Here is a 26,670-nt window from a genome sequence, read left to right as displayed (position 1 = left end):
GAGCCTTTTTTTTTTTTTTTTGCTGAGTTGTCTTTTTTGAAAAAAGGTAGCTGTTTGGTTCATTTGGGGATTTACTGACTTATCCCCCAGTAAAAGTTTCTTTTTCCTTTGGGGTGTTTTCTAGAAAACTAGTGGGTGTGTGCCAGACACGTCTGTGTTTGAGAATGCCAGTAACCGAGCGTAATTGCCAAGCAGTGGTCCTTTCCTACAGGTGGCTGGAAGGACCGTTTGATTGCCTGTGGATCTGAGATGGTTCTCTGGTGATTACTTATGTGTCAGAAATAACTAGGCTCTCTGACCATGGGAAGAGAGTTTAAATAGCTTTCTAATAGTCTGTTTCTGGTTTAGTTTCTAGAGTCTGTAGCCAGCATGTTCGCAGCTGCTCAGCAGCCCTCACACAGCCTCAGTCCAGGTGAGCTGCATTCTTCTGCCTTTGTTGACAAAATGATTTTCTGTTGTGTTTGCAAGTTGCTTGCTTCGTCTCACTGTACCCATCACCATCTTTTAGTGTGTGCATGCTCTCTAGGCAAAGAAAGGAACAGTGGATGGAGACATATTAAGCATTCGAGATGTTGATTCATTCAAAAAATTTTAATGAACCAATACCCATGAAGCTTATAATCAATTAGGGAACTAGACCCTAATTAACTAGTTTATAATTAGTATATACTTACTTGATTGATTGACAAGAGTTATGAAAGGAGCAAGATGTATGGAATTAAGTAGGAATATTCTATAATATCTTAACAGAGGAAAGCAGAGGACCTAATTCAGAAACCAGCTAATTCAACCATGATTGATTTAGGGCTCGAAACACTCTAGTTCTTTATTTAGCTCTTTACAGAAATCGCTCGGTCTTGATTGTATCATGGAGAACCTTTCTACTTGAAGCAGGCCTTTCATGCACTTCAAGACTTGGTAAACTTCTTTGACAGAAAAACAACCCATTCTCAAACACTACAAACTTTTGCTGATAACATTCTATAACTAAATATTTTTAAACATTTTAATTCACCATCTATCCTAATGGTTCCTTTTAAATCTTTTTATATTTTTTCATTTATTGATTTTTGTGAAGAGAGAGAGACAGGAATATTGGTAAGTTTCTGTACGTTCCCTGACTGTGGATCAAACCAGCAACTTCTATGCTTCGGGACGATGCTTCAACTAAATGAGCTACCTGGCCAGGGCCATTCTGAGTTTTTTTTTTTTTTTCATTTTTCTGAAGCTGGAAACAGGGAGAGACAGTCAGACAGACTTCCGCATGCGCCCAACCGGGATCCACCCGGCACACCCACCATGGGGCTACGCTCTGCCCACCAGGGGGCGATGCTCTGCCCATCCTGGGCGTCGCCATGTTGCGACCAGAGCCACTCTAGCGCCTGGGGCAGAGGCCACAGAGCCATCCCTAGCGCCCGGGCCATCTTTGCTCCAGTGGAGCCTTAGCTGCGGGAGGGGAAGAGAGAGGCAGAGAGGAAAGCACGGCGGAGGGGTGGAGAAGCAAATGGGCGCTTCTCCTGTGTGCCCTGGCCGGGAATCGAACCCGGGTCCTCCGCACGCTAGGCCGACGCTCTACCGCTGAGCCAACCAGCCAGGGCCCATTCTGAGTTTTTAAATGAATTTTCAAGAAAAAAAATACGGGTCCTGGCCGGGTAGCTAAGTTGGTTAGTGTTGTTCCCACATGCCATTCTGGGTCAGTTCTCAGTTGAGGCTCATACAGGAATCGACCAACAAATACAAAGATAAGTGGAACAACAAATTGATGTTTCTGTCTCCTTTCCTCTCTAAATAAAAAAATACAGAAATCGGGTATAAAAAATTAGTAAAAATTTCAAAGTGGTCTGATGGTTACTTTCTTCAAAAGGCCTTTAGAAGTACTGCATTTTTACATTAGCCAAAAACATGTATTTTAGTTGTCATGTATGTTCCTGTCCAGTTAAGTTGATCTAAATGAGTCGTTTTCTGAAACACTATTGGGAAATTGCTTTATTGACAGAAGCTTTGTATAATTAACAGATCTAATTGGGTGCCCCCCACTGGTGCTTAAAACTCACCAGTTTCTGTCTGATGTTTACAGTACAGAGAAAGCCTACACTGACCCGTCTTACTGTAGGTAGCCGTGAGTTACTGTTAACAGTTGGTTTGCAGTGTGGCCTCCCTTCCTCCCCTGCTGCAGACATTGCCCAGCTCCTCCTGGTGGTCTCTGATGGACGCGGCCTCTTCCTGGAGGGCAAAGACAGAGTACGGGCGGCAGTGCAGGCTGCCCGGGATGCAAACATCTTTGTCATTTTTGTTGTGTTGGATAATCCCAGTTCACGGGTGAGTGACAGACAACTAAAAGTCACTTTTCTGGGGATAAGTGGACATGCCCTTCACCCTGTTCTATCTGAAATACAGCCTAGGTTGCACTGTCATATGCGAAATTCCTAACATGATGTTGTCAGGCACTGTTCTAGGTACTTTGTAACTGCCACCCGCTTAACTTCACAGTAACCCTGTGAGGATTACTCCCACTTTAGTGAAAGACAGAAACACGGATTATAGGTAGCGAGTAGGAAAGCCAGGATTCAGACTGACTCCAGAGACCATCCTCTTAACGAGCCCCTGTGCCAGCTCGCAGTAATGGGCCTTGTCTGGTCACTTGTACTTAGCAGAGCCCTCCTCCGAGCAGGAAGACCAGTCGCCACGGGAAAGGCCCACAGGACAGTTCTGTTTCAGGGGAGCGCTGTCGCATGGCAGGTTAAGGCCTAGATGGCAAGTTGGAGATGTCACCACAGGGAAATCGGTGTTCTCATGCCCCTCCCCCAGCCTGTCGGGGCCTGTCCTCCTAGATGGGGTGCTCAGAAAGGTCTGCTCCCCTCAGTGAGGGTTCTTCAGTTTTGTCTTACTTAGTATTGAAAGCTACTTTCATTTGTAGGAATTACATGCAGGAGACCTAAAGTGTCAGCATGTTTCAGGTCACGTTAGAACTAGCCAAGACCATGGATTTTGCTTTTATTTCAAAATGTGTTTTGTTGACAGGATTCTATCTTGGACATTAAAGTACCAATATTTAAAGGGCCGGGAGAGATGCCTGAAATCCGGTCGTACATGGAGGAGTTCCCATTTCCCTTCTACGTCATCCTTCGCGACGTGAACGCACTCCCCGAGACGCTCAGCGATGCCCTCAGGCAGTGGTTTGAGTTGGTGATAGCCTCTGACCACCTGTAGAGCACGAGGAAAATCCAGCGTGGAGACTTTAAACCAGTCACACTTCTGGCCCAGGTGTTCCCTTTTGGTCAACTGTTTGTGAACTCACAGCTCTGAAATATATTTTATCTTAGATATGAGTTACAAAAATTCACTCAACAGCTGCAAAAAAAATTTTACCACAATATACATTTTACATGATTTCAGAGCAGAGAAATCGCAAGCAGAGAAAAGCCTTGCTTTGCCCTAGGCTACTGTTCCTGTAACAAACTCAGGGCCGCGAAGGGGCGGCAGGCGTCTGGTCTTGCCTCTGAGAGCGCTGCCCTGCCAGCCTGTCTTGGAAGCCCTGGCCTGACGGGGCCAGCCCTGCCCTTTGGGCCCAGCTGTCTGCTTTCCCTCGAAGGGACCCTGGACACTGGCCTTGAGGGACGCCGCCAGGACTCCGGCACTGTGCCAGTCGCTTGGATGAAGGCCTGAGGGAGGTGTGCTTTTGACCCTGCTCTAAGGGTTGGCTTGGCCAAGCCCCCAGTATGGGCCCAGAGGCTGGCAGGTGGCTGAGACAGCTGCGTTTCTGAGAGTCTGAGTGTGTTTTCTTACTGGGCTTCATGTAACAGGAAGCTGGTGGGGTGGGGGGTGTGTGCTCACAGAGCCACCAGACCCGATGAGACCTCAGGCCCTCGGGCTGTGTAAGAGTGAAGTGGCGCTTCCGAGTCCTTCACATTTGCTGCTTCAGGAAACTATGCAATGATGGAAAGATGATTGTCCCTTTGTTTATTTCTTTCTCTCAGTGCCATAGTCCCTGCTGTTGTAGTAATTTATTTCTTTAGTTCTTTTTTTTTTCCTTAACATTTAAGGGGAAGACTTATTCCTCACACTGCTTTCGAGCTGGACTGAGCCAGTCTCGTTCTGGAAAATATGTGCCGGATCCAGAACTAAGCAGCTACATCTGCTATTTTCTCCAGTCAAAATTCAGCGCTTTTAAGCAGTTTTTAGTTGGCCAGAAAGCAGTGCTTGACTACTTGAAACTGTGTGCTGGTTAAGTTCTGTCAGAATCTTGTTTTTACAGAGAACATCATGATGTAATTGTCTGTCTGCCATGTCTGTTATCAAGTTTCACTGTGAAGTTTGCCACTCTTTTGAAGTGGTCATCAGAAACATTTAACCAAGTGTCCTAAAGCATGTATCTGATGTTATATCATTTTTTATTATAAAAAGCTATGTAGCTTATATTCTGAAACTATTAAAAATATACCACTGGTGATATAACTTATGACCTTTCTGAATGGACTGTAAGAGGAATGTAAAAAGGGATCGGTCTTGTCAGCTGGATCAGTCAGCCGTCACTAGCTTACACGAACATGACCCCACACGTCAGTGGCTTTACTTATAGTAAGGGGCCGTTTCTTGTTTTCACGGAGAGTGTGCTGCAGCATGCGTGCCTCGTGGCAGTGAAGCAACGGAGAAACACGTAATGGCTTGTGAGATTCTGCTCCAAGGTGACACATCTCTTCTACTCAGACATCACTGGCCAAAGCCCTTTATGGGGCAGGAAGTTGACTCTTCCAGCAAGGTTAGATCTAGTAGGGAAAGACACCAACATTATGACGATGTGGTGGTCTGTCATATCTACCTTGAACTGACTGGACCGTCCAGATTGGAGCTTCGCAACTGGTGTGCTAAGACAGTGATTCCCTTGGCCCCTAGAATAGCTCTTAGGGACAGTAGGAATTCTCATAAGCGGCTACCAAAGAGTTCCATTTTCAGCTTGTGCTGTGATGGGGGAAAGGGTTAGAAGCATGGGAGCAGTCACAGGAGACCATCAGGAACTGAAGAGGTGGGGGTCAGGCAGACCCTGGCCCAGGGAAAGAAGCCTGAGTCACTTAGAAGGTGCCAAGGATATGCTTCTCTTCCTCACACTCATGCACCTGCTACTCAGTCTACATCTGCCTTACTTTCTTCACCTGAACTCCAATCTTCTGTGCTCTAAATTTTGGATATTGATCTTCTCTTCCGACTGCACTGCAGTTGGAAAAACTTTTTTCTATTGTCTCAAAAAATTTAATGATACAGAAAATGATGTTAAGTGAAAAAATCTAGGTAGAAAAATCACACAGCTAGAAACCAATGTAAAAAAAAACCCCACAAAACGAAGCACACATGCATTAGAAAAATAGCAGATAGACAGCATCGCAGCCTTACTAACTTCTAGACATTCATCCTGTCCTCCCTCTGCTCTCCTCTGACTGCACTGCAGCTAGACTTCATTTAAATTTGTGGTATCCTACACGAATCCCTATGCTAGCTTCACTTGGTCCTACTCACCCTATCCAAACATCTCTCCCTCCAGAGGTTGTGAGGAGGATATGAGCGTGACCTGCCTTTGATGTCCTTTCTCCCTGTATCCCCACCATACTGTTTGATCTGAACACAGCAAACAGAAAAATCTGCCAGTGTTCCACGTATCCTTTGTCTGGAATTCTCTCACCTTCTTTGCCTTTCAGACAAACATGTAGCTCAGATAAACTCTCCAGGAAGAATGAATGAGCTCCCATATTCAGAACCTTGACATCCGGAACACTTCATTGATAATGTCTTCTGCCCAAAGCATGAGGCTGAAGACGGAGCATATATGACTCAAGACAGTATTACCAGTGGCTAGCATAAGTGAATGTTTTCTAGAGGGGAAGAAGAGGGTAAAAATACCTGTTCTCACACACTTACTAACTTATAGATTGAACACTGTCAAAATTTTAATGAAGACCCTAAGATGAGCCTGACCTGTGGTGGCGCAGTGGATGGATAAAGCATCAACATTGAACGCTGAGGTCACTATTTAGAAACCCTGGGCTGGCCTGGTTAAGGCACATATGGGAAGCAAATATGAGTTGATGTTTCTCGCCCCCCCCCCCCATCTCTAACAAATAAATAAATCTAAAAAAAGCCCTGGCTGGTTGCACAGTGGTAGAGCGTCGGCCTGGCATGCAGGAGTCCCGGGTCCCAGCCGGGCACACAGGAGAAGCACCCATCTGCTTCTCCACCCCTCCCCCTCTCCTTCCTCTCTATCTCTCTCTTCCCCTCCCGCAGCCAAGGCTCCATTGGAGCAAAGTTGGCCCGGGCGCTGAGGATGGCTCGGTGGCCTCTGCCTCAGGTGCTAGAATGGCTCTGGTTGCAACAGAGCAACGCCCCCTGGTGGGCATGCTGGGTGGATCCCGGTCTGGCGCATGTGGGAGTCTGTCTGACTTCCTCCCTGTTTCCAACTTAAGAAAAATACAAAAACAATCTAAAAAAAAAATCCTAGGATGGTTTGGAGGGAAATGTTACAAAATATTTTTTAAGGTCATATAGACATTAATAATATACCGGTAAGATTCGTACAAGAAACTACAGGACAATCTTCCTGCCAAATAGTAAACAATGCAAAAATTAAAAACAGTATACTAGTCCCAGATGAAATAATCCTGAACAGGATATTGTAACCCTAAGAGAATTTATCATATGGGCATCACAAAGTCCAGGAAGAATAAACTTTATTAAATGGTGCTGAAATTATAGTTTAGCAGCTGAAAACTTAACATCCACATCATGAATCAAAATAAATTGTAGATGGAATAAATATTTTAAACATTAATAGTGAAAAAAGGTAAAGTCTAAAATACATTATTGTATAGAGACATAAAGCTGCATAAAGGATCAAAAGAAAGCATTAAATAGGCAAATAACCCATATAGAATTAAAGTCAGCATTAATAGACCAAAATTATGACAATTCAAAGTAAGTGTAACAAAGTGGTTAGGGATATTTAACTTCACTAATATTTAAAAGAAAAATCAACACATTACTACTGCTAATTAGTCAACAAATCGGGGTGGGAGGAGTCATGGGGTAAGCCTGGTAAAGTGAAAAAAAACACCACCATTGGAGTGCTTCTATCTGCTCTGTCCTGTTCTCAGTGCGTTACATCTCCAACAGCTGGGGAGGTGCTATCATCTCACCTCATGGATGGGGAGAAGTTCAATAGCCAGAACACAACTGGGGAAAGGGAGCACTCAAGATTCCAAAAAGAAAGGCAACAGGCAAGTGAACATATTTGTAAGTGTTCATCAAGTAAACAGAGAATTGAACATGTTTGGTTGTACTTTAATTTGGAACAATCCTATTTGGAATAGGAATAAAGCAAAGATTCAGTAACCCCATTATAGTAATATAAGTAAGCGCTTGTGTGTGTTGTGGGGAGGACAAAATAATTACGAGTAAGTAAAGGTGTAGGTATGGGCATCTCCTTGTTACTTGTGATACAAAATTCTTAAAGCTGCAATCGGGCAGCCATTTAAAGCCCTGCAACTAATGAGGATCACAAAGACTACCACACACTGCCAGGATGATGACTGCAATAGAAAAAGCAGAATGAGAAAGAAAAAGACCAAGGAGCAGGGCATAAATTTTAAAAGAAATTAACATGTAGCCTGACCTGTGGTGACGCAGTGGATAAAGCGTCAGCCTGGAAATGCTGAGGTCGCCGGTTCGAAACCCTGGGCTTGCCTGGTCAGGGCACATATGGGAGTTGATGCTTCCTGCTCCTCCCTCTTTCTCTCTCTCTGTCTCTTTCTCTTCTCTCTCCAAAATGAATAAATAAAATCTAAAAAACTATATATTCTAAAAAAAAATTAAATTAATATGTAAACTTACAGTGTTTCTAACAACACATTCAAAAAGCTCAAAAGGCCGACTTGTGGTGGCACAGTGGATAAAGCATAGACCTGGAACGCTGAAGTCGCAGGTTTGAAACCCTGGACCTGCCTGATCAAGGCACATATGGGTGTTGATGCTTTCTGCTCCTACCTCCCTTCCTTCCTCCCTCTCTCTCTCTCTCCCCCCCCCCCCCCCCAAAAGTTAATAAAATCTAAAAAAAAAAAAAAAAGGCTCAAAAGAAATACATTAGAATAATCTACCCCACTCATCTCCAGAAAACTTCCACTTAATGAAACTCATAACTATGTGTCAGGAACTGTGCTACAGTGACTTTCCACTCTTATTTCATTCTCAACAATCTATGACACAGAAACTGCCATCCCATCTTACCGATGAGAAAACTTAGGCTAAGACAACTGAAAATATCCCAGGCTACAGAACTCCAAAGCGCTGCTGGCTCCAGGCTGACGCACAATCCACGGGCCGTCTCCCTGGAAACGGAGTTCGCCCCGCCCCTGGTCACTCCATTTCCGCTCCTGCGCGCTGTGGCACTACCGACCCCGCAGTTTGGAGGACATGGCTACTTCCCGCTTGCCACCAGCGACGCTAACGCTAAAGCAGGTACCGGCTGTTCTCAGGGACCTTATAGGATCTTAGCTCAATTCCCCATCTCTCCCAACATCCAATCTACGGAGTGCATGGGGGGAGCAACTGCAGTCGGTGACCCTGCACGAACCCTTTGATTGCCCTGGGCCAGAAGGGGCAGGGCTTCCCACGTGGCGGCGACTGGCAGGTAGGGGGCGGGGCCGGGAGGGCGGGGGCGGGGCAGGCAGAGGACTGTCCTCTAGTCCAGGGGTCCCCAAACTTTTTTTTTTTTTTAAAGTTATTGAACCCAAGTTTTATTTATCTTTTTTTTTTTTAAGATTTTATTTATTCATTATAGAGAGGGGAGAGAGAGAGAGAGAGAAGGGGGGAGGAGCAGGAAGCATCAACTCCCATATGTGCCTTGACCAGGCAAGCCCAGGGTTTTGAACTAGCAACCTCAGAGTTTCCAGGTTGACGCTTTATCCACTGCGCCACCACAGGTCAGGCCGGTCCCCAAACTTTTTACACAGGGGGCCAGGTCACTGTCCCTCAGACCGTTGGAGGGCCGGACTATAAAGAAAACTATGAACAAATCACTATGCACACTGCACATATCTTATTTTAAAGTAAAAAAAACAGAACAGGAACAAATACAATATTTAAAATAAAGAACAACTAAATTTAAATCAACAAACTGACCAGTATTTCAATGGGAACTATGCTCCTCTCACTGACCACCAATGAAAGAGCTGCCCCTTCCGGAAGTGGGGCACCAGATAAATGGCCTCAGGGGGCCGCATGCAGCCCGTAGTTTGGGGACCCCTGCTCTAATCAGGACCGGAAAGGTGGGGCAGGCTCCTGATCTCTTGGAGTCCTGATGCCTCAGCTTCCCAATGCTACGGTAAAAACTACTCTACCTGTTTTTACTGAGTTATGGTAATGAGCAAATAATGTCACCAAGGGATTATAACAAGAGCATTAATTCAAGTGCTGGTATTGTGGTTGCAGTTTGTAGGAGTCTGGTAGGGTCTAGTTGGCTCTTCAATTTAAGGGTTATGTTTGACAGAGGTGTAAGCCAATAGCCCAAATAAACCTAATGTTGTCTTTGCCCTTTTCAAATTTAAGGACCAAAGTTTGCGTTGCTAAAGTAGAGCCCTCTGGGCTGTCCATTGTACAGTTGTAATCGCCATTTCTCCTCCCCTGCACAGTTCCTGAGAAGGCAACAAGTTCTCCTTCTCTACAGGAGGATTTTGCAAGCGATTCGGCAAGTTCCAAACGACTCTGATCGCAAATACCTGAAGGACTGGGCAAGGGAAGAATTCAAAAGAAACAAAAGTGCCACTGAAGAGGTAAGGACAAGATCATAGTAAAAGGGTCGGTAACAGGCCCTGACCCTTTTGTATTATTCAGAGAATTTTTACAAATGTTTAGTAGACATCTTGGAATATAAATGTCACTGAGATGGTACATCTTGATCAATGCTCTAATGTTACTGATTTTCCACTATCTTAAATATTTAAAGTTTTACAATTTTTACTATATCTACATTCTACACTAACATCACCTGGCTTTTAACAGCCCCCTACCCCCACAAACACACAGGAAAAGACTGAAGACTACAGCATGATGGTTTGGGAAGAATGACTGCCAGACACTGTGCACTCCTGATTGTTAGCTTTTGGCTTCCCTAATATGCAGCAGTTTGAATTCTCACTGTTGGTTCTTGACTTTAACATGTACAATAATACTGCTGTACCTTGATTAACCAGGTAATGCAGTGACCAGCTTTCATTTTCTTCTGCAGGATGCGATCCGGATGATGATTACACAAGGCAACATGCAGCTCAAGGAGTTAGAAAAAACACTTGCTTTAGCAAAATCTTAACTGTAGCATTATTGTGAAAGATTTTCAAAGTCTCCATGAATTTTGTTGAGCTTAGGTTCAATGATGGGCGGCCCACAACCAGGTCAGACTGTTTGTATGTATAACACTCAGCAAAATATCAGAACACGGAGCACCGCCTGTCACAGAGAGCACGGAAAAGCCGCATCAGAAAATTACCGTAGCACGGAAAAACATACCCTGTATTTTGAAAATGTTTCTGGATTGGTCAGCAGTTTTTGTAAGAAGAAAAAAACAGTACAACAAATGGTCAATTAGCACATAAAAAGATACTGGACACCATTATTCAACAAAGAAATGCAAATCAAAACCACAATGAGCTACTACTACACATCTGCTAGAATGGCTGTAATTACAAGTCATGGTGAAGATGTGGAGAAATCAGAACCCGCATATAATGCAAGTGGGAACATAACAGTGCAGCCATTTTGAAAAAGTCTGCCAGTTGCTCAAAAGGTTAAACATAGTTTTACCCAATTCAACAGTTTTACAACCAAGAGAATTGAAAACGCACACCTACAAAAAGCTTGTACTCAAATATCCACAGCAGTATTTTATAGTAGCAAAAAGTAGAAGCAATCCAAATGTCCCCCACCTGATAAATGGATAACTAAAATGTAGTATGACTACACAATAAATCATTATTCAGTAATAAAAAGGAGTTAAGTACTCATATGTGCTTCACACGGACGAACCTTAAAAAACATTAAGCCAAAGAGGCCAGTCACAAAAGATCTCATAGTATATGATTCTGTTTATATGTGTAGAATAGGCAGAAAGATTAGTGGTAGCTAGGGCTCTGGATGAGTGGAAAGTAACTTTTTTAAAAAATTTTTTTATTCATTTTAGAGAGGAGATAGAGAAGGGGGTAGGAGCAGGAAGCATCTACTCCCATATGTGCCTTGACCAGGCAAGCCCAGGGTTTTGAACCGGCGACCTCAGCATTTCCAGGTCGACGCTTTATCCACTGCGCTACCACAGGTGAGGCGAGTGGAAAGTAACTTGATGTGGGTTATCATCTTGGGGTGATGAAAATATTCTAAAGTTAGATTTTGGTGTTGGTTGCACAACTCTATACTAAAATCCATTGAAATGTACATTTTACTTGTATCATGTGAATTATACCTCAAAGCTGTGTTTCTTTTTCTAATTCTTATTTTTTAAGATTTTATTTATTGATTTTAGAGAAGGGAGAGAGAGAAAGGTGTGGAGGAAAAGCAGGAAGCATAAGCTCCTAGTTGCTTCTTTTTTTTTTAATTCATTTTTTTTTTAGAGAGGAAAGAGTAAGAGAGAGAGAGAAAGGGGGAGGAGCAGGAAGCATCAACTCCCATATGTGCCTTAACCAGGCAAGCCCAGGGTTTTGAACCGGTGACCTGTGTTCCAGGTCGACGCTTTATCCACTGCGCCACCACAGGTCAGGCCGTAGTTGCTTTTTGTATGTGCCTTGACTGGGCAAGCCTGGGATTCTGAACTGGCGACCTCAGTATTCCAGGTTGACGCTTTATCTACTGTGCGCCACAGGTCAGACAACTTTTTCGGATTTTTTAAATGGAATATAATTGACATAACATTGTATAAGTCAATACAGCTGTTTTTTTTTAAAAGAATGAGATGTATAATTGGGGGTGTACTGACCTCAGGAGATAACCTGGAACTTCCTTGAAAAATCCTGCATTACTCCTTAGGGTTGTTGAGGTATGTTCTTCAGATGCGTCATGATCTGTTACTCGAAAAGATCACCACAGAGAATCTAGAGCTTTTTTGGAGAGAGGAGAAAAGGGAGGCTTAATGAACATCTTAACACCAAAAGAGGGAGCTTTTTAGACAACTTCTGGATGAAACTAATGTGATGACCTTAACCTCCATGTAAAAGTACAATAAATCATCAGGGAAGATCTTCAGGGGAGTAGGTTTTCCTCCAGTGACTGAAAAATACCCCCCACAGAGTTTGAAGAATACATTTGAGGAAGAAATGGACTTCAGGACACTTGAAAGAGACTGAATATTATTACAGTTAATTTAGTGAAAATGAGTTTATGGTAATAGAATTGGCAGACCTGCAGACTGAAGTTCTCTGTTCATCTACAGATCTAAAGAGCTAATTCAAGAATCTGACCAGCCTGACCTGTGGTGGCGCAGTGGATAAAGCGTCGACCTGGAAATGCTGAGGTCCCCGGTTCGGGGCCCTGGGCTTGCCTGGTCAAGGCACATATGGGAGTTGATGCTTCCTATTCCTCCCCCCTTCTCTCTCTCTCTGTCTTTCCTCTCTAAAAAAAAGAAAAAAAGAATCTGACCAGCACCTGAAAGATAAAATATGCAGAATGAAAAATGTTTTCCAGTATTGGACTGTGTGCCAGAGGCATAAGCCGAGGTGGCGTATGTCAATGAAGTGCATTGCCAGGGTCCACTTTTATGTCCTACAGCCTTAGAGCCCAGAAGACAAAATAATTCTAAATACTTTTCCACAGGGTAATCTAATTCAAAATGATACAATTATAAAAATGTGCATTAGTCAACCTACTGCAAAGCCATTGATGAGAAAGCGTTTCTGAACGGAGAATATGTCAAAAATATTCTTTGTGTAGCATGACTGACATACATAGGCAAGTATAGGCTGTCTCAATCTAAAATCTCGAAGCTAAAAATCACACTTTTATGAGGTGAGGAAATCAGTGACTTGGTCATATTCTTCCTGGCAGTGGTGGACATGGAAGACATAAGAGCATTCGGGCTTTGACTTTCAGGATGCAAATACCAAAGACTCCAAGAAAACGACTTGGAGGGTTTTTGTTTTGTTTTGTTTTTGTTTTTGTTTTTTGTTGTTGTTTTTTTTTTACAGAGATAGAGAGTGAGTCAGATAGAGGGATAGACAGGGACAGACAGACAGGAACGGAGAGAGATGAGAAGCATCAATTATCAGTTTTTCATTGCGCGTTGCAACACCTTAGTTGTTCATTGATTGCTTTCTCATATGTGCCTTGACCACGGGCCTTCAGCAGACTGAGTAATCCCTTGCTGGAGCCAGCGACCTTGGGTTCAGGCTTGTGGGCTTTTCCTCAAGTCAGATGAGCCCGCACTGAAGCTGGCGACCTCCGGGTCTTGAACCCGGGTCCTCTGCATCCCAATCCGATGCTCTATCCACTGCGCCACCGCCTGGTCAGGCTGTTTTGTTTTGTTTTTAAAGCAAGAAAGAGAGGGACAGACGGACAGGAAGGGAGAGAGATGAGAAGGGTCAGTTCTTCATTGTAGCACCTTAGTTCAATGATTGCTTTCTTATATGTGCCTTGCGGGGGGGGGGGGGGGGAGGCTCCAGCAGAGTGAGTGACCCCTTGCTCAAGCCAGTGACCGTAGGGTCATGTTTATGATCCCATGCTCAAGCCAGCAACCCTGAGCTCAAGCTGGTGACCTTGGGGTTTCAAATCTGGGTCCTCTGCGGCCCAGACCAGTGTTCTAGCCACTGCAGCACCGCCTGGTCAGGTGGTTCTGTTTTGTTTTAAATTATTATTAGTGGGAATGAGAGAGACAGAGACAGGAAGGGAAAGAGATGAGAAACATCAACTCATAGTTGAGGCACCTTGGTTGCTTATTGATCGATTCTCATATGTGCCTTGACTGGGGAGCTCCACTTGAGCCAGTGATCCCTTGCTCAAACCAGCAACCTTTGGGCGCAAGCCAGTGACTCAGCATTCAAGCCTATGAACCCACACTCAAGCCAGTGATCTTGGGGTTTTGAAACTGGGTCCCCAGCCTCCCAGGTTGATGCTCTCTCCACTGCGACACTGCCGGTCAGATTGTTTTGTTTTTTCAAGTGGGTAAAACACTGAAATTTTTTTTAAAAATTTTTTTACAGTCAGAGAGGGATAGACAGGGACAGACAGGAACGGAGAGATGAGAAGCATCAATCATTATTTTTTCGTTGCGCATTGCAACACAATTGTTCATTGATTGCTTTCTCATATGTGCCTTGACTGCGGGCCTTCAGCAGACCGAGTAACCCGTTGCTCGAGCCAGCGACCTTGGGCTCAAGCTGGTGAGCTTTTGCTCAAACCAGATGAGCCCTTGCTCAAGCTGGCGACCTTGGGGTCTCGAACCTGGGTCTTCCGCATCTCAGTCCGATGCTCTATCCACTGCGCCACCGCCCTGTCAGGCAACACTGAAAATTTAATTCTTACCTTCCAGAGGCTAAGATATTATAACAGACAAGCTTTTACCTTTATCTCTAAAGAACAGGTTAATTTTATCTGTTCACTTACTTGCTTCAATTATCCCCTCTGAATTATAGGCCAAGTCTGTTGTTCAATCTAGACGATTTATTTAGCAATTTCTTCTCACACATGAAACCGCAGTATTTAACTAAGATATTGGCCAGAATAGAACTAAAAGTGAAATACATTTTATTCACCATCTTTATTAGTATTATGGATTAGACAACAAATTACCTCTCTCAATGTGTTTCCTGTGAACTATATTCTTGTTTGAATGTGAAACTTTTGTTCCTAAAGTTTAATTTTAAGAAGTTTGAATGTTCAGTTATAAGTCAATCTTTATATTAACATTTTAAAAAATATAACAGCTTTCTAGCATATGAAAAGTGGCTACAGCTGTTTAACATATTGCCTGCCCGTGTCATTTCTCCCTTTTCAGTGTGCCGTCAGTTTGGAAATTTTAAGTTCATGGCACAAGCAGTGCTGTGAATATGCCTGCAGAGACAGATGACTTTCTAAAATTTGAGGACAGCACAACATATTTACTGGTATTTGTATTATTATAGTCAGACCAGCAGACACTTGGGAGAGCTGAGAGGCAGAGACCCTTACCTAAATTCTTTCTTTCTTTTAGAAAATAAGGAAAATGGCAGTAAAAAAAAACAAAAAGAAGCACCTCACATCTTTGGGGGAAAAAAATAATTGGGATTATATAGGATAAGATCCAAACAGGATAAAAAGTAAATAAATTGGCACTGTGTGCCAAATTAGAAATCGCCATTATCTATTTCCTTCCTTGAGTTGGGCATTTGAGAAGTTATATTAGAATTAAGTTTATTATTTGTTTACTGTGAAGAGTGAATCACTTTTTACCCACTCCATTTTGTATATAAAAAAGAAAAGTAAGGCCCTGCCTGGTTGGCTCAGCAGTAGAGCGTCAGCCTGGCGTGTGGATGTTCTGGGTTTGATTCGCAGCCAGGGCACACAGGAGAAGCGCCCATCTGCTTCTCCACCCCTCCCCCTCTCCTTCCTCTCTGTCTCTCTCTTCCCCTCCTGCAGCCAAGGCTCCATTGGAGCAAAGTTGGCCCGGGCGCTGAGGATGGCTCTGTGGCCTCCGCCTCAGGCACTAGAATGGCTCTGGTTACAGTGGAGCATCGCCCCCTGGTGGGCATGCCAGGTGGATCCCAGTAGGGCACATGCGGGAGTCTGACACTCTGCCTCCCTCCCCCCTTCTCATTTCAGAAAAATACAAAAAATAAAGTGCTTTACTGTACTGTCATGCCTTTGTGTTAATTTAAATGAATATATTCACGATATTATACTTAATGTTAGAAAAGAATATTTCTCCTTAAATAAAATTACAAAATACATTTTAATTTTAAATGTTTTTTCTTATTAATAAAATGTAGTCTAAAAGGCCATTAGCTTTTTAAAACTGGTTTGACTTGTAAATCTTAGTCGATTGGCTTTTATATCACAGGAAGAACTACATTTAGCTTTTGGGAAAATTTGTCTTCGCCCATATAGAGTTACAAGTAATGTTATTCTTTGTTCAGTATTTCCCAAAAGGTCAACAGTTTAAACATTTAAGTTTGCACTGAGAAATCCCCATGTTACAACATGGTTATTTTTAAATGTAGTTCACCTGATTACTACTTTAAAGCAAATGTATTTAATTACACTTTTATGGAAATACGGTGAACTGTGGCTGGGTGAAGGCACTCTTTCAGGAACCACGAAATTTGGTTAGCTACACCAATGAAAATGTAGGCCACACCTAGTGGTCACACTTTCACGTTTTAAATGAGAAATTTAGTATCCATTGTGTTGAGAACCAAGTCTAATGCTTGGGAGAGACACAAATTTGAGGTGATAAAAACATTAAATAGAAGACAACATAGCGCTCAAGTATCAATGATCGACTGAAAAAAAGAAAGTATAACATGAAAACATCGCTTCCTTTATTTTAGGCTCCCAGAGTCAAAAGGACGATTAGAACTAATATTCATTCTATCAACAGATATGTACTCAAATGCAATAATGCACTAACAGAAACAACAGCATACACTACTTACAACTTTTATGTATTTCACTCCCCTTACCCCACAACTACGGAAAGTTCCAGCCTCAGTCTGAAATATGGCCTACACGACAGGCTATCAATTGTGAATAGTTCTGCTCCTTTGGAAAAGTACTATTCAATATTATGGAATTTGCTCATTTTAGCAGATAGCACAAGGAAAAGATGAGGAAAAATACGCATCGGACCCACTGTTGAGTTTTTGATAATAAGGAACAAAAACAGACCAAACGTAGTTGTTAGAAAAGCCGTTGCACTGGTCTTGAGGTGTTGCCATCTCCGGGTTAGAAGGCTGACTGACCCTGTTCTATCTCCTCGCCTCTACCATTAGGTTTTCCCATCTTTCAGAGACGAAATCTGTGTAATTTCCAGATGGTACACTGGCTCTTTCTCATTCCTCCCTAGTCTCTTCCTTAACTGTGACTTGGACATAAAGATCCAGTTCACAATAATAAGCTAGCTGCTTGCTTCTGGTGGTTAGGGGTTACATAATCAAAATATATCCCCCAAAGCATTCTGTTGTCTGAAGTTACCAGCTAGCTCTACAGTTCTGTGATTCTGCCTTAGGAACACAAAAAGAGGAAAGTACCTTTACAGTTAGCAATCCTTATAGTTAACAGTCTGGGGAAGAACCGCCTACCTACATAGTAGTTGAGGAACAAGACAAGCTTACAAACATGAAAATAAGCTTGAAAGCATCAAATGAATTCCCTATCCAGGTTCTATAATACTGACAGACATCTACTTTTATGGGGAATGTCTATATCCACAGATGTCACTATTAAGAAAAACAGAAACAACTGTGAGTTTTGGCAGGCAAAAAAGTGAAAGGACTAAAAGCATACTTTGTTTTCCTGGATATTTCCAGGTCAAGAATTCATTCCTTTGGCTCAGTAACAATTTTATTCAAAATTACAGAGACAATAGTTACTCTGTTCCTGTGTTTAGCAAAATAGACCTGAAGTTCCTATGCATAATTAAATTCAAAGATTCAACACACCCAAGCTACTTTAATAACTCTATAGAGCAGAGTAAAATCTTAGAGCTCTGTGAAGCTGGGGAATGCTGTGATCTAAATCAAAGTATTGAATTATTTACCTTAACATAGTCACTGCAAAGCAGTAGGAAAGCTTTCCAGGTTTTTAATGACAGAACTCAATTAAAAATGAATACTTTCAAGAAATATCCTTATTTCTTTAGAAAATACAGAAGAGTAATCTCAAATTCAGAAAGGTACTCTGAGGTAAGTGGGATCGATTGTGAACAGGTTGTGGGAGTTTCAGGCAGTCGTTCCATGAATTTATTTTTTCATTAGTCTACATTATACACCACAAAGATGGATTGTAGTATATTCCTGTATTTTGGCTGAAAATAACAGAAACCATGATCAAATGATTTGAACCTTTCTCACTTGAGTTCATTATTAACAAACATTCCCAGTGCTATGATCCAATTACTCAGTAGTATTAAATAAACTTTAACTTTTTTAAACATTTTCTTTTAAATGATACTGGATCTCGCGACATCATGAAAATCTCTTTCTCCTGAAACTGTTAAGTTTTCACCTGGTTAAAATGTCAGCATTTTGAGAATCACACTTGAGAGGCTCGAGCGCGTGCTGGTCACAGCTCTTCCCCACGGCACTTGTCTAGGCACGGCAGGTGTGTTTATGAGAACGACTAATTGATTTCACTGTACAAGGGAGTGACTTTTTTTCTTGCTTTTGATTTATATTATTTTGTACACCTGAATTTTAGGGTGTAGGCTTACACATTATTCAGTTTCTTAGTGACTCACACTTAATCGGAGCTTTTGAACTTCAGATGAACCTGGAGTAAGGTTTTAAATTTGTAAGGAAACCTGAAACTAAGCAAGCTTTCCCCGGTTTCAGTTTAATTGTTGAAATCTTCATAACTTCAGAGTATAGGAAACGGTGTGTCTGGCACATTTTAGAAACGAGTGACTTTGTTAAAGGCCAGTCTGCTATGGGCACAACCCTCGACGCCCTGGGCACAGCCATCCGGCCGCTGCGCAACCCGGAATCCTCAGGAACCCTTTCCCGTGCCACTCCCCAGGTCCGGGTTTTCCTTCTGCACGCAACCCGGAATCCTCAGGAATCCTTTCCTGGGACACTCCCCAGGTCCGGGTTTTCCTTCTGCAACTTAGTCCTTAGTTTAGCAAGTTCCTCTTCCAGACTTTTAATGTGTTCCTTCAGCGTGGCCTTGTCTTGCTGGGCTTTCTGACTCGCTTGGCTCCGGGCTTCTTCAATTTTTCTTTCATACCACTTTTCCATCTGGGTAGCAACAGCCTCGAAGAAATACTGCGTAATCTCCAGAGCTTGGGACGTGTCTCGGACGTGAGAGGGAGGCTGCTCGCTGCCCGTGGCCAGTGGAGGCTGCCCGCAGGCGCTGCTGGGTGCCGGCTGCTGGGCTCGATGCCTCGTCTGCCCACTTTTCCCAGACTTCTTGGTTTGGGTGCCCCTGTCGACACAGGGCCCAGCCTGCTGATCACACCTGGCTGCCTCTTTCAAGGGCAGCAGGGCGGTCTGGACCTTGACGTTCTTCAGCCGGGAGCCCGTGCAGTCTGAGGAAGACAGCTCCTGCTGCAGTCTGTGGGCAGCCGTGGAGCCGAGGGCCTTCTCCTTGGGCCTCACCACCTGAGGGGAACTGTCAGAAGCTGCTGCTGGACCTGCGGTCACCACCGACTGCTCCACACCTGGTTGTGGGAGGAAAACACAAGTCAGAGCAAATCCACAGTCACACAGCTGGAGGAGAGCACGTGAGTCCCGAGAACCTTGTAAAGCGCCAGCCTCACCCGTCAGCAAGCACGGTGTGTACCTAGCCCTCCACCCTCCCTTCCACTTTTCTCCTGATTACCACTTTGGTTTGTTGGGGATTCCGGGGATATGTGTTAGCAGTGCTGGTGGCACCTAAGCCAGAAAAGTTGCTGGCCTTTCCTTTAGCCTGTTTCCAACTAGCCTAGAAGGTTCCAGGTACCATTTCCTGATTGCTAAGGATGGCATAGCTCACCAGGTGTCTCACACAGACTGGGCATTTAGGGATGAGGGCGAATATCCTCATGCTCTGACTTGTGGGCCCTACCCACACCACAGCCCAGCCTCTGGCTCCTTGACCTAAGCTCCAGTTCGGAAAGGGGTCCTATTCCCCATCCTGAGAGCTCCAGGCCAAGCTCTGTAACTATTCCTAGCATGAAAAATTTGCCAAGGATTTTCCCCATTGTATGTGCATCAAAAGGATAAAACCACAGTTCCAGAGATGGTCTCTGGTAACATAAAACACTTGACATATCAAAACCCCGCCATGGAAGCCTAATGACTAAGTTATCTGACTGTTCTCACAATTATCAACGAAGGTAGCCACTGTGGGTAACGTAAAGCTGCTGCACTGGAGGCATTTCTCATCTAGCAGCTGAGGCAGCTTCAATATAGGAAGTATGCTTAAGAAGCTTTTACAGCCTGATCAGGCGGTGGCGCAGTGGATATAGCATCGGACTAGGATGCAGAAGGACCCAGTTTGAGACCCTGAGGTCGCCAGCTTGAGCAAGGGCTCATCAGGTTTGAGAAAAGGTCACCCGCTTGGACCCAAGGTCACTGGCTCGAGCAAGGGGTTACTCGGTCTGCTGTAGCCCCATGGTCAAGGCACATAAGAGAAAGCAATCAATGAACAACTAAGGTGTTGCAACGAAAAACTAATGATTGATGCTTCTCATCTCTCTCCGTTTCTGTCTGTCTGTCCCTATCTATCCCTCTCTCTGACTCTCTCTCTGTCTCTGTAAAAAAAAAAAAAAAAAAGAAGAAGAAGCTTTTTCAGCCTGACTTGTGGTGGCGCAGTGGATAAAACATTGATCTGGGAACGCTGAGGTCGCCAGTTCAAAACCCAGAGCTTGCCTGGTCAAGGCACATATGGGAGTTGATGCTTCCTTCTCCTCCCCCCTTCTTTCTGTCTCTCTCTCATCTCTTTCTAAAAATGAATAAATAAAAATATAAAAAAAAAAATTAAAAAGGAAAAGCTTTTATAGAGTGAGTTGAAGGTAAAAGACCAATCACAGAGGAGAAAGTGCAAAGATACAGGGGCAAGGGACATGTCATTCATCACCTCTCATCTTCAGGGTCCACTCTAACACCATCAACAATGCGCCCTGGTCAGTTAGCTCAGTGGTACAGCATTGACCCGGCATGGCGATTCCTGATCAGAGCACAGAGGAGAAGCAATCATCTGCTTCTCCACCCCTCCCCTTCTCCTTTCTCTCTACATCTCTCTTCTCCTCTCGCAGCCATACCTCAGTTGGAATGAGTTGGCCCTGGGTGCTGAGGATAGCTCCATGGCCTTGCCTCAAGGCACTAAAAATAGTTTGGTTGCTGAGCAACAGAGCAACAGCACCAGATGGGCAAAGCAGCACCTGGTAGAGGGCTTGCCAGGTAGATCCCTGTTGGAATGCAAGTGAGAGTCTGTCTCTCTACCTCTCTGCTTCACACTTAAAAAAAGTAAATAAAAAAATAAAGCAATGCACCTGAAGCACTGCTATCAACGATCAAAACAATTCTTTAATTCCTTCATTCAAATACTTTTGAAGCAAAACAAAAGTTAAAGTTGACTCTGCAATCCAATTCGCCCCCAGCCCTATCATACGGGCCACCCTCGGATGCAGGAGAGAACAGACTCAGGAGGTGCACTCTTTGGATGGAATGGCTCTCTCTGCATGGGGTTACCTGTAGAGGACTCGCAAGTTGATGGTGCCGATTTAGCCCTAGAGGCCCTAGAATCTCCAGAAAGCTTCAGTTCCAGATTCTGAATCTTTAACATGCACCAGGTTTTTAATTCATCCACCAAGGACATCTAAAAAGCACACAAAATAATCAGTTGAGTGTAACACATGGTTTCTCACTTAAAAAGCATCAGAGGTGGACTTTTTAATTATGACAGTTGAGGATACCATCTTGATAAGCCCAAAAGTTGTGGACAACCCATCCTCCCACGGGCCACACACCCTTTTCTGCTTGCCCTCTATAGACCAGTGTTCCCCTAACACCCAGACTGATACCGTCTATAACTGTCATTAAGTGACTGACAGCTACCTACAATTCAGACACCCAAAGCTTGCCAAGTCCTCCCAATTAAGCATTTCTGCCTGCTTAGGAGCATCCACTCTCAGACACCCACAAGTGCTCCTTTCATGTTGGTTATCTTGGGTCGACCACACACACTCTGAGGGCAGGAACCAAATCTCGTTCACCAGAGTAACGGCCCAATAAATACACAACACACAGAAATGATTCCTGGGAGACGTCCCATTTTCCCTGACATGTTCGATAGACTCATCCCCACCTGTTGCCAGCATATTCAGGAACAAGCATGAACTGAACTACAGGTTCTTTCCTACTAACTTCATTTCAGAGTTATGCAAATGACATGCTATGTAATGCAAACACTTTTAGGAGACCGCAGCCTCGAAGTTTTCAATCATAGGTCTCAGCCTTTTAATTCCAGGGAGAAGTGTGGTGGATCACCGGGCGAGGACTCACGGCTACCAGTCTTCACCTGTCGTTTCTCGCCCTCGTGCCTCTCCGCGTCTGAGTGCTGCTGCAAGCGGGTCAGGCACTCCGTCCTCTCTGCTGAGAGCCGCTCGACCATCAGCTTGTCCAGAACACGCATCTAGGATCAATGGGCAAAGAGCGCATGACTGAGATGACTTAAGGATGGACTTCTGAGGAGGGGTCTGGGATACAGGACGCCACACAGGGACCAGAGAGCAGCAGGCAGACCTTCACCACACATTCTATTTTCATACAGTGTGCATCGAACACTCGTGTTTCAGGATCCCAAGCAGGATTTCTTTTCCTCACTGGTTAAAGTCTCTAAGGGATTGAAGAGCCTATGAATAAACAGTAAACAGAACTTGAGCCAATGCAGACATTGTAGGTAAAAAGAGAAATTTTATAGGTCTCAAGAGCAGTCAAGTATGAGTCATTTGCCCCCTTTGAAATGTTACTGGCTGCCCAAGAGGTATTAAAAGAAACGGAGTACTCGGTGTTTATCTGGCTTTCCCAGAGAACAGCCCTCGGGTGCTCCATTAAAAGTAGTCACAACAGGATTCCGAGATGGCAACGGAGTAGGAGGACGTTCCCACTGCCATCTCCCAGGACCAAACTGGATTACAACTTAGTATAAGAACAATCATCTTGAAAAACCAAATTTGGATTAAACGAAGAGGAGCCTATAACCAAGGATCACAGAAGAAGCCACACCGAGACTGGTAGGAAGGGTGGAAACGCGGAAAGGGCTGCCCGGCTCCCAGCAGTGAGCGGCAGCTAAGGGTCTGGAGGTGCTCTCACTGTGGATAGGGTCGCCCTGAGGGGGAGGGTCCTAAGCCCCAGGCCAGGAGCCCCAGCCTAGAGCCCCAGAGCCTAGAAGAGGTGACCACAAAGCATTTGACTATGGAAAGAGTCGAGATTTGTATCTGTGAGAAAGAGGCGGAGCTCTCAGAGATGCAGGCTCCATCTTAAAGGGTCAGCACAGATAGTCTCATTTACAGCCACATGCCTGGGGCTCTGGTGGCAGGGGTGGGGGTAGGAGTGGGGGTATTGACAAAACTACAGTTGCATGAGGCAAGTGTGAAGTTGGTGGCCCAGAGAGAGACAAGGTGGGGGACAGCCACCAGAACCCCTGTGCTGAGTCATTCTCCAATACTGCAGTTGTCATCTTTCTTTTATGAAGCAGTCGCTCCCATACAGCATCAGCCTGGGGGAAAGCCACTGGCCACCCTTGGGAATCTCTCCTGCTCTACCCTGTGGAGGCTGGGTCATTCTGATAAGTGAGCCAGGAAGCAAGGGGTGTGTCAGGAACTCAGTTTTCTGGCATTGAGGTTGGAGCTTTCCCACACACTCTCCTGAGCCTATGACTGATGCTTCAACCTCATGAGAGACTCAACAGAAACTGCCCGGACTGTGGGCAGACCACATCTCTGGATCTCAGAGGCCACACCCTACTGAAGTCTGTGAAAAAAGTCTGGACAGACTGACACCTGGGGGACAAGGGGTGGGAGCCACACCCACCACCCTTCTTAATCCCTGAATTGCCCTAGGCACTATAACAGAGGTTTTTTCAGTGGCCAGCCCAACAAGCAGCCAGCAGACAGAGGCTACAGGAGGCAGAGCTCAGGAAACTTTAATCTTTTGCTGACCTTCCCCAAGGGCCTGTGTGGATAAAAGCTAGGTGTGTAGCTTGAATATGGTATTTTAATGTGCACCCAGCCCCAGCAAAGGCAACCACAAACTCTGAATAGCTTGTAGCTCCAAGAAAGTTGCTGAGGGCCAGTCACGGAAGTGTTCCCCACTGTCTGCACCAGGTTCCTTCCAGGGAGGCCCAGGGCTGGCATATCCAGTGGCTAGCTGTGGAGAGCACTGGTTCAGGACCTAATGACCCTTACTGATGGTGTATCGCAACAGAGGGATCATTGGACACCAGGTCCAGCTGAGCGAGTTCTGCTTTCTGTGATCAGCACCTGCAGAACGGCTCGTGTGCAATGGACAGAATAGAGCTTCACAGTCGGCCAGCCTGGGTTCTGGATATCATGCCCTACAGGGCTAGATTCCACAGGGGGATGGGAGAGAGGTTTGGGACACAGACATTCAAGGTGAGGGTTCCCTCAAGATTACTGTTTGGTCCAGTCGAGGGGCTTAGCCACTTTCTGGAGGTGGCAAAATCAGCACCCTGGGAGGACTCTCTCAGTCTTCCTCCCTGAGACCAGGGGCTTCCCAGCTGGAAGAACTTCTGCAGCGGGGACTGTTGGCCCCACCCAATCTGAACCTGCTGCTCACATCGCTAGAGAGAAACAGAATTGGAGTATCCATCAGTGTCTGAGGGATTAGGCTCTGCAGTAAGGGCCACTTTCACTGTACTGAGATCTGACCAAGAGAGCCATAAGATAGGGGGTCCCATTAACATATTCCCAACCTCAGCTGCCCTAACTCACTAAGCTTGCAAACCCTGCAAAGGGGTTGGTGGGGTGAGGTCGGTCTGAGCCCACACCACAGTCTTTCTACAGAAGACTCTGTGGGAAGACCAGTCAGCTACAAGACGAGGTGGAGCAACTAAAAACACAGGGACAAATCTTATTGAACTTGGGTCTTTTATGGAGCTGCTTCATCTCTAAGCAGGAAGAAGCTGATCTTTATACACAGGTTGGCCCCTCCCATACTTCCCAGGCACAGAAAACACAGACACAAACAGTGAACAGAGCAGTAGCTCCAGAAGGTAGCCAATGGTGGGTTACAAGCAATGGCTGATGCCAACCCAAGAAGACCCAGAACACAACTAGTAGTGGATAGCAGACTGTATCAATGCTAGACTCAGCTAGCTACACAAGCAGCACAACCAAAGGAGAGTCCAGCAGGCACCAGACACAGCAAAGAATAAATATGCCCAAAAGGACAGGCACTACACAGTGTCTAATACACATGATCAAGGTAGACCCAGCCAGCCTCAAGGGATAACACCACCCACAAAAAAAACCCCAACTGCATTCAATATTCACGTACAACAGGGGGATAAACATTACCCTCAAAAAGTTTTCCTAGAGCAAGGAACTCAGGTGGCCTGGAAGTCAGTACCACTGAGCCCATCTTCCTCATAAAGATGTCATAACAAATTTCAAAGTCAGAGAAGAGCTACCTAATACACAGAAAATATGGGAAGACAAAGAAATATGATCTAAATGAAACAATAAGAGAAATCTCCAGATAAAGAACTAAATGAAATGGAAGTAACCAAACTACCAGATGTCGAGTTTTCAATAATGGTTATTAGAATGCTCAAGGATCTTAGAGCAACACTGAATGACCACAATGAGAACTTAAACAAAGAGACAGTAAGCATCAAAAACAACACTGAAATTATAAAAAAGAACCAGTCAAAAATGACAAATACAATATCAGAAATGAAGACTGCACTTGAAGGAATTAATAGCAGGCCGGATGAAGCAGAGAATTGAATCAGCAATTTAGAGGACAGGATAAATGAAAGCCCAAAAGCAGAGCAGCAAAAAGAAAAGCAGCTCAAAAAAAACTGAGGAAACTCTAAGAGAGCTCTGTGACAACATGAAGAGAAACAACATCTGCATCATAGGGTTACCTGAAGGAGAAGAGAACAAACAAGGGATAGGGAACTTGTTTGAAGAAATCATAGCTGAAAATTTCCCTAAATTGATGAAGGAACAAGTCACACAAATTCAAGAAGCACAAAGTGCCTTTAAAGATTAACCCACGGAGGCCAACACCAAGACACATCATAATAAAGTGCCAAAATTAAGAGAAAAAGAAAGAATACTAAAAGCTGCAAGAGAAAAGCAGTTAATTACCGACAGAGGAGCCCCAATAAGGATGACATCTGACTTCTCTACAGAAACACTTGAGGCCAAAAGGAATTGGCAAGAAATATTTAAACTGATGCAAAACAAGAACCTACAACCAAGTCTACTTTATCCAGTAAGGCTATCATTTAAAATTGAAAAAAAATCAAAAGCTTCTCATACCTAAAAAGACTCAAGAAATTCATTACAACCAAACTGCAAGAAATGCTAAGGGTCTTGCTATAAAAAGAGCAAAGAAAAAAAAGAAATCGAGAGAGAGAGCATTATAGATTTAAAGAATAAAATGGCAATAAATAAGTACATGTCGCCTGACCAGGCGGTGGTGCAGTGGATAGAGCATCAAACTGGGATGTGGAAGACCCAGGTTTGAGACCCCGAGGTCACCAGCCTGAGCACGGGCTCATCGGGTTTGAGCAAAAGCTCACCAGCCTGAGCCCAAGGTCGCTGGCTCAAGCAAGGGGCTACTTTATCTGCTGAATGCCCACGGTCAAGGCACATATGAGAAAGCAATCAATGAACAACTAAGGTGTTGCAACACACAACAAAAAACTAATGATTGATGTTCCTCATCTCTCCATTCCTGTCTGTCTGTCCCTGTCTATCCCTCTCTCTGACTCTCTGTCTGTTAAAAA

The 26,670-nt window shown here is 44.3% G+C and overlaps 3 protein-coding genes across 11 annotated transcripts in view; 2 read left to right on the top strand and 1 right to left on the bottom strand.

Annotated features, from left to right (window-relative positions):
• MDN1 (midasin AAA ATPase 1) overlaps positions 1 to 4,858 on the top strand; it is a 176,220-nt gene extending 171,362 nt beyond the window's left edge. For all 4 annotated transcript variants that reach the window (XM_066254274.1, XM_066254272.1, XM_066254273.1 and 1 more), the window contains 3 exons: positions 349 to 412; positions 2,177 to 2,319; positions 3,022 to 4,858. In XM_066254274.1, coding sequence (XP_066110371.1) covers positions 349 to 412; positions 2,177 to 2,319; positions 3,022 to 3,210 — 396 coding nt within the window. In that variant the 3' untranslated portion in view covers positions 3,211 to 4,858. The remainder of the gene's footprint in view (positions 1 to 348; positions 413 to 2,176; positions 2,320 to 3,021) is intronic.
• Positions 4,859 to 8,407: 3,549 nt separating this feature from the next.
• Positions 8,408 to 11,027, top strand: LYRM2 (LYR motif containing 2). Its single transcript, XM_066254275.1, has 3 exons — positions 8,408 to 8,499; positions 9,672 to 9,812; positions 10,268 to 11,027. Exons 1-3 carry the CDS (start codon positions 8,455 to 8,457, stop codon positions 10,346 to 10,348), a joined length of 267 nt encoding a protein of 88 aa, XP_066110372.1. The 5' UTR covers positions 8,408 to 8,454; the 3' UTR covers positions 10,349 to 11,027.
• A 5,483-nt stretch (positions 11,028 to 16,510) lies between these two features.
• Positions 16,511 to 26,670, bottom strand: part of ANKRD6 (ankyrin repeat domain 6) — a 245,227-nt gene continuing 235,067 nt past the window's right edge. For all 6 annotated transcript variants that reach the window (XM_066254264.1, XM_066254269.1, XM_066254267.1 and 3 more), the window contains 3 exons: positions 22,210 to 22,323; positions 21,381 to 21,507; positions 16,511 to 19,366 (listed from right to left, as the gene is read on the bottom strand). In XM_066254264.1, coding sequence (XP_066110361.1) covers positions 18,762 to 19,366; positions 21,381 to 21,507; positions 22,210 to 22,323 — 846 coding nt within the window. In that variant the 3' untranslated portion in view covers positions 16,511 to 18,761. The remainder of the gene's footprint in view (positions 19,367 to 21,380; positions 21,508 to 22,209; positions 22,324 to 26,670) is intronic.

This window comes from Saccopteryx bilineata, chromosome 1 (genome assembly GCF_036850765.1).
Source record: "Saccopteryx bilineata isolate mSacBil1 chromosome 1, mSacBil1_pri_phased_curated, whole genome shotgun sequence".
Lineage (NCBI taxonomy): Eukaryota > Metazoa > Chordata > Mammalia > Chiroptera > Emballonuridae > Saccopteryx > Saccopteryx bilineata.
Note: the sequence above shows the minus strand (reverse complement) of the source record. Positions and strands in the feature narration are given on the sequence as shown.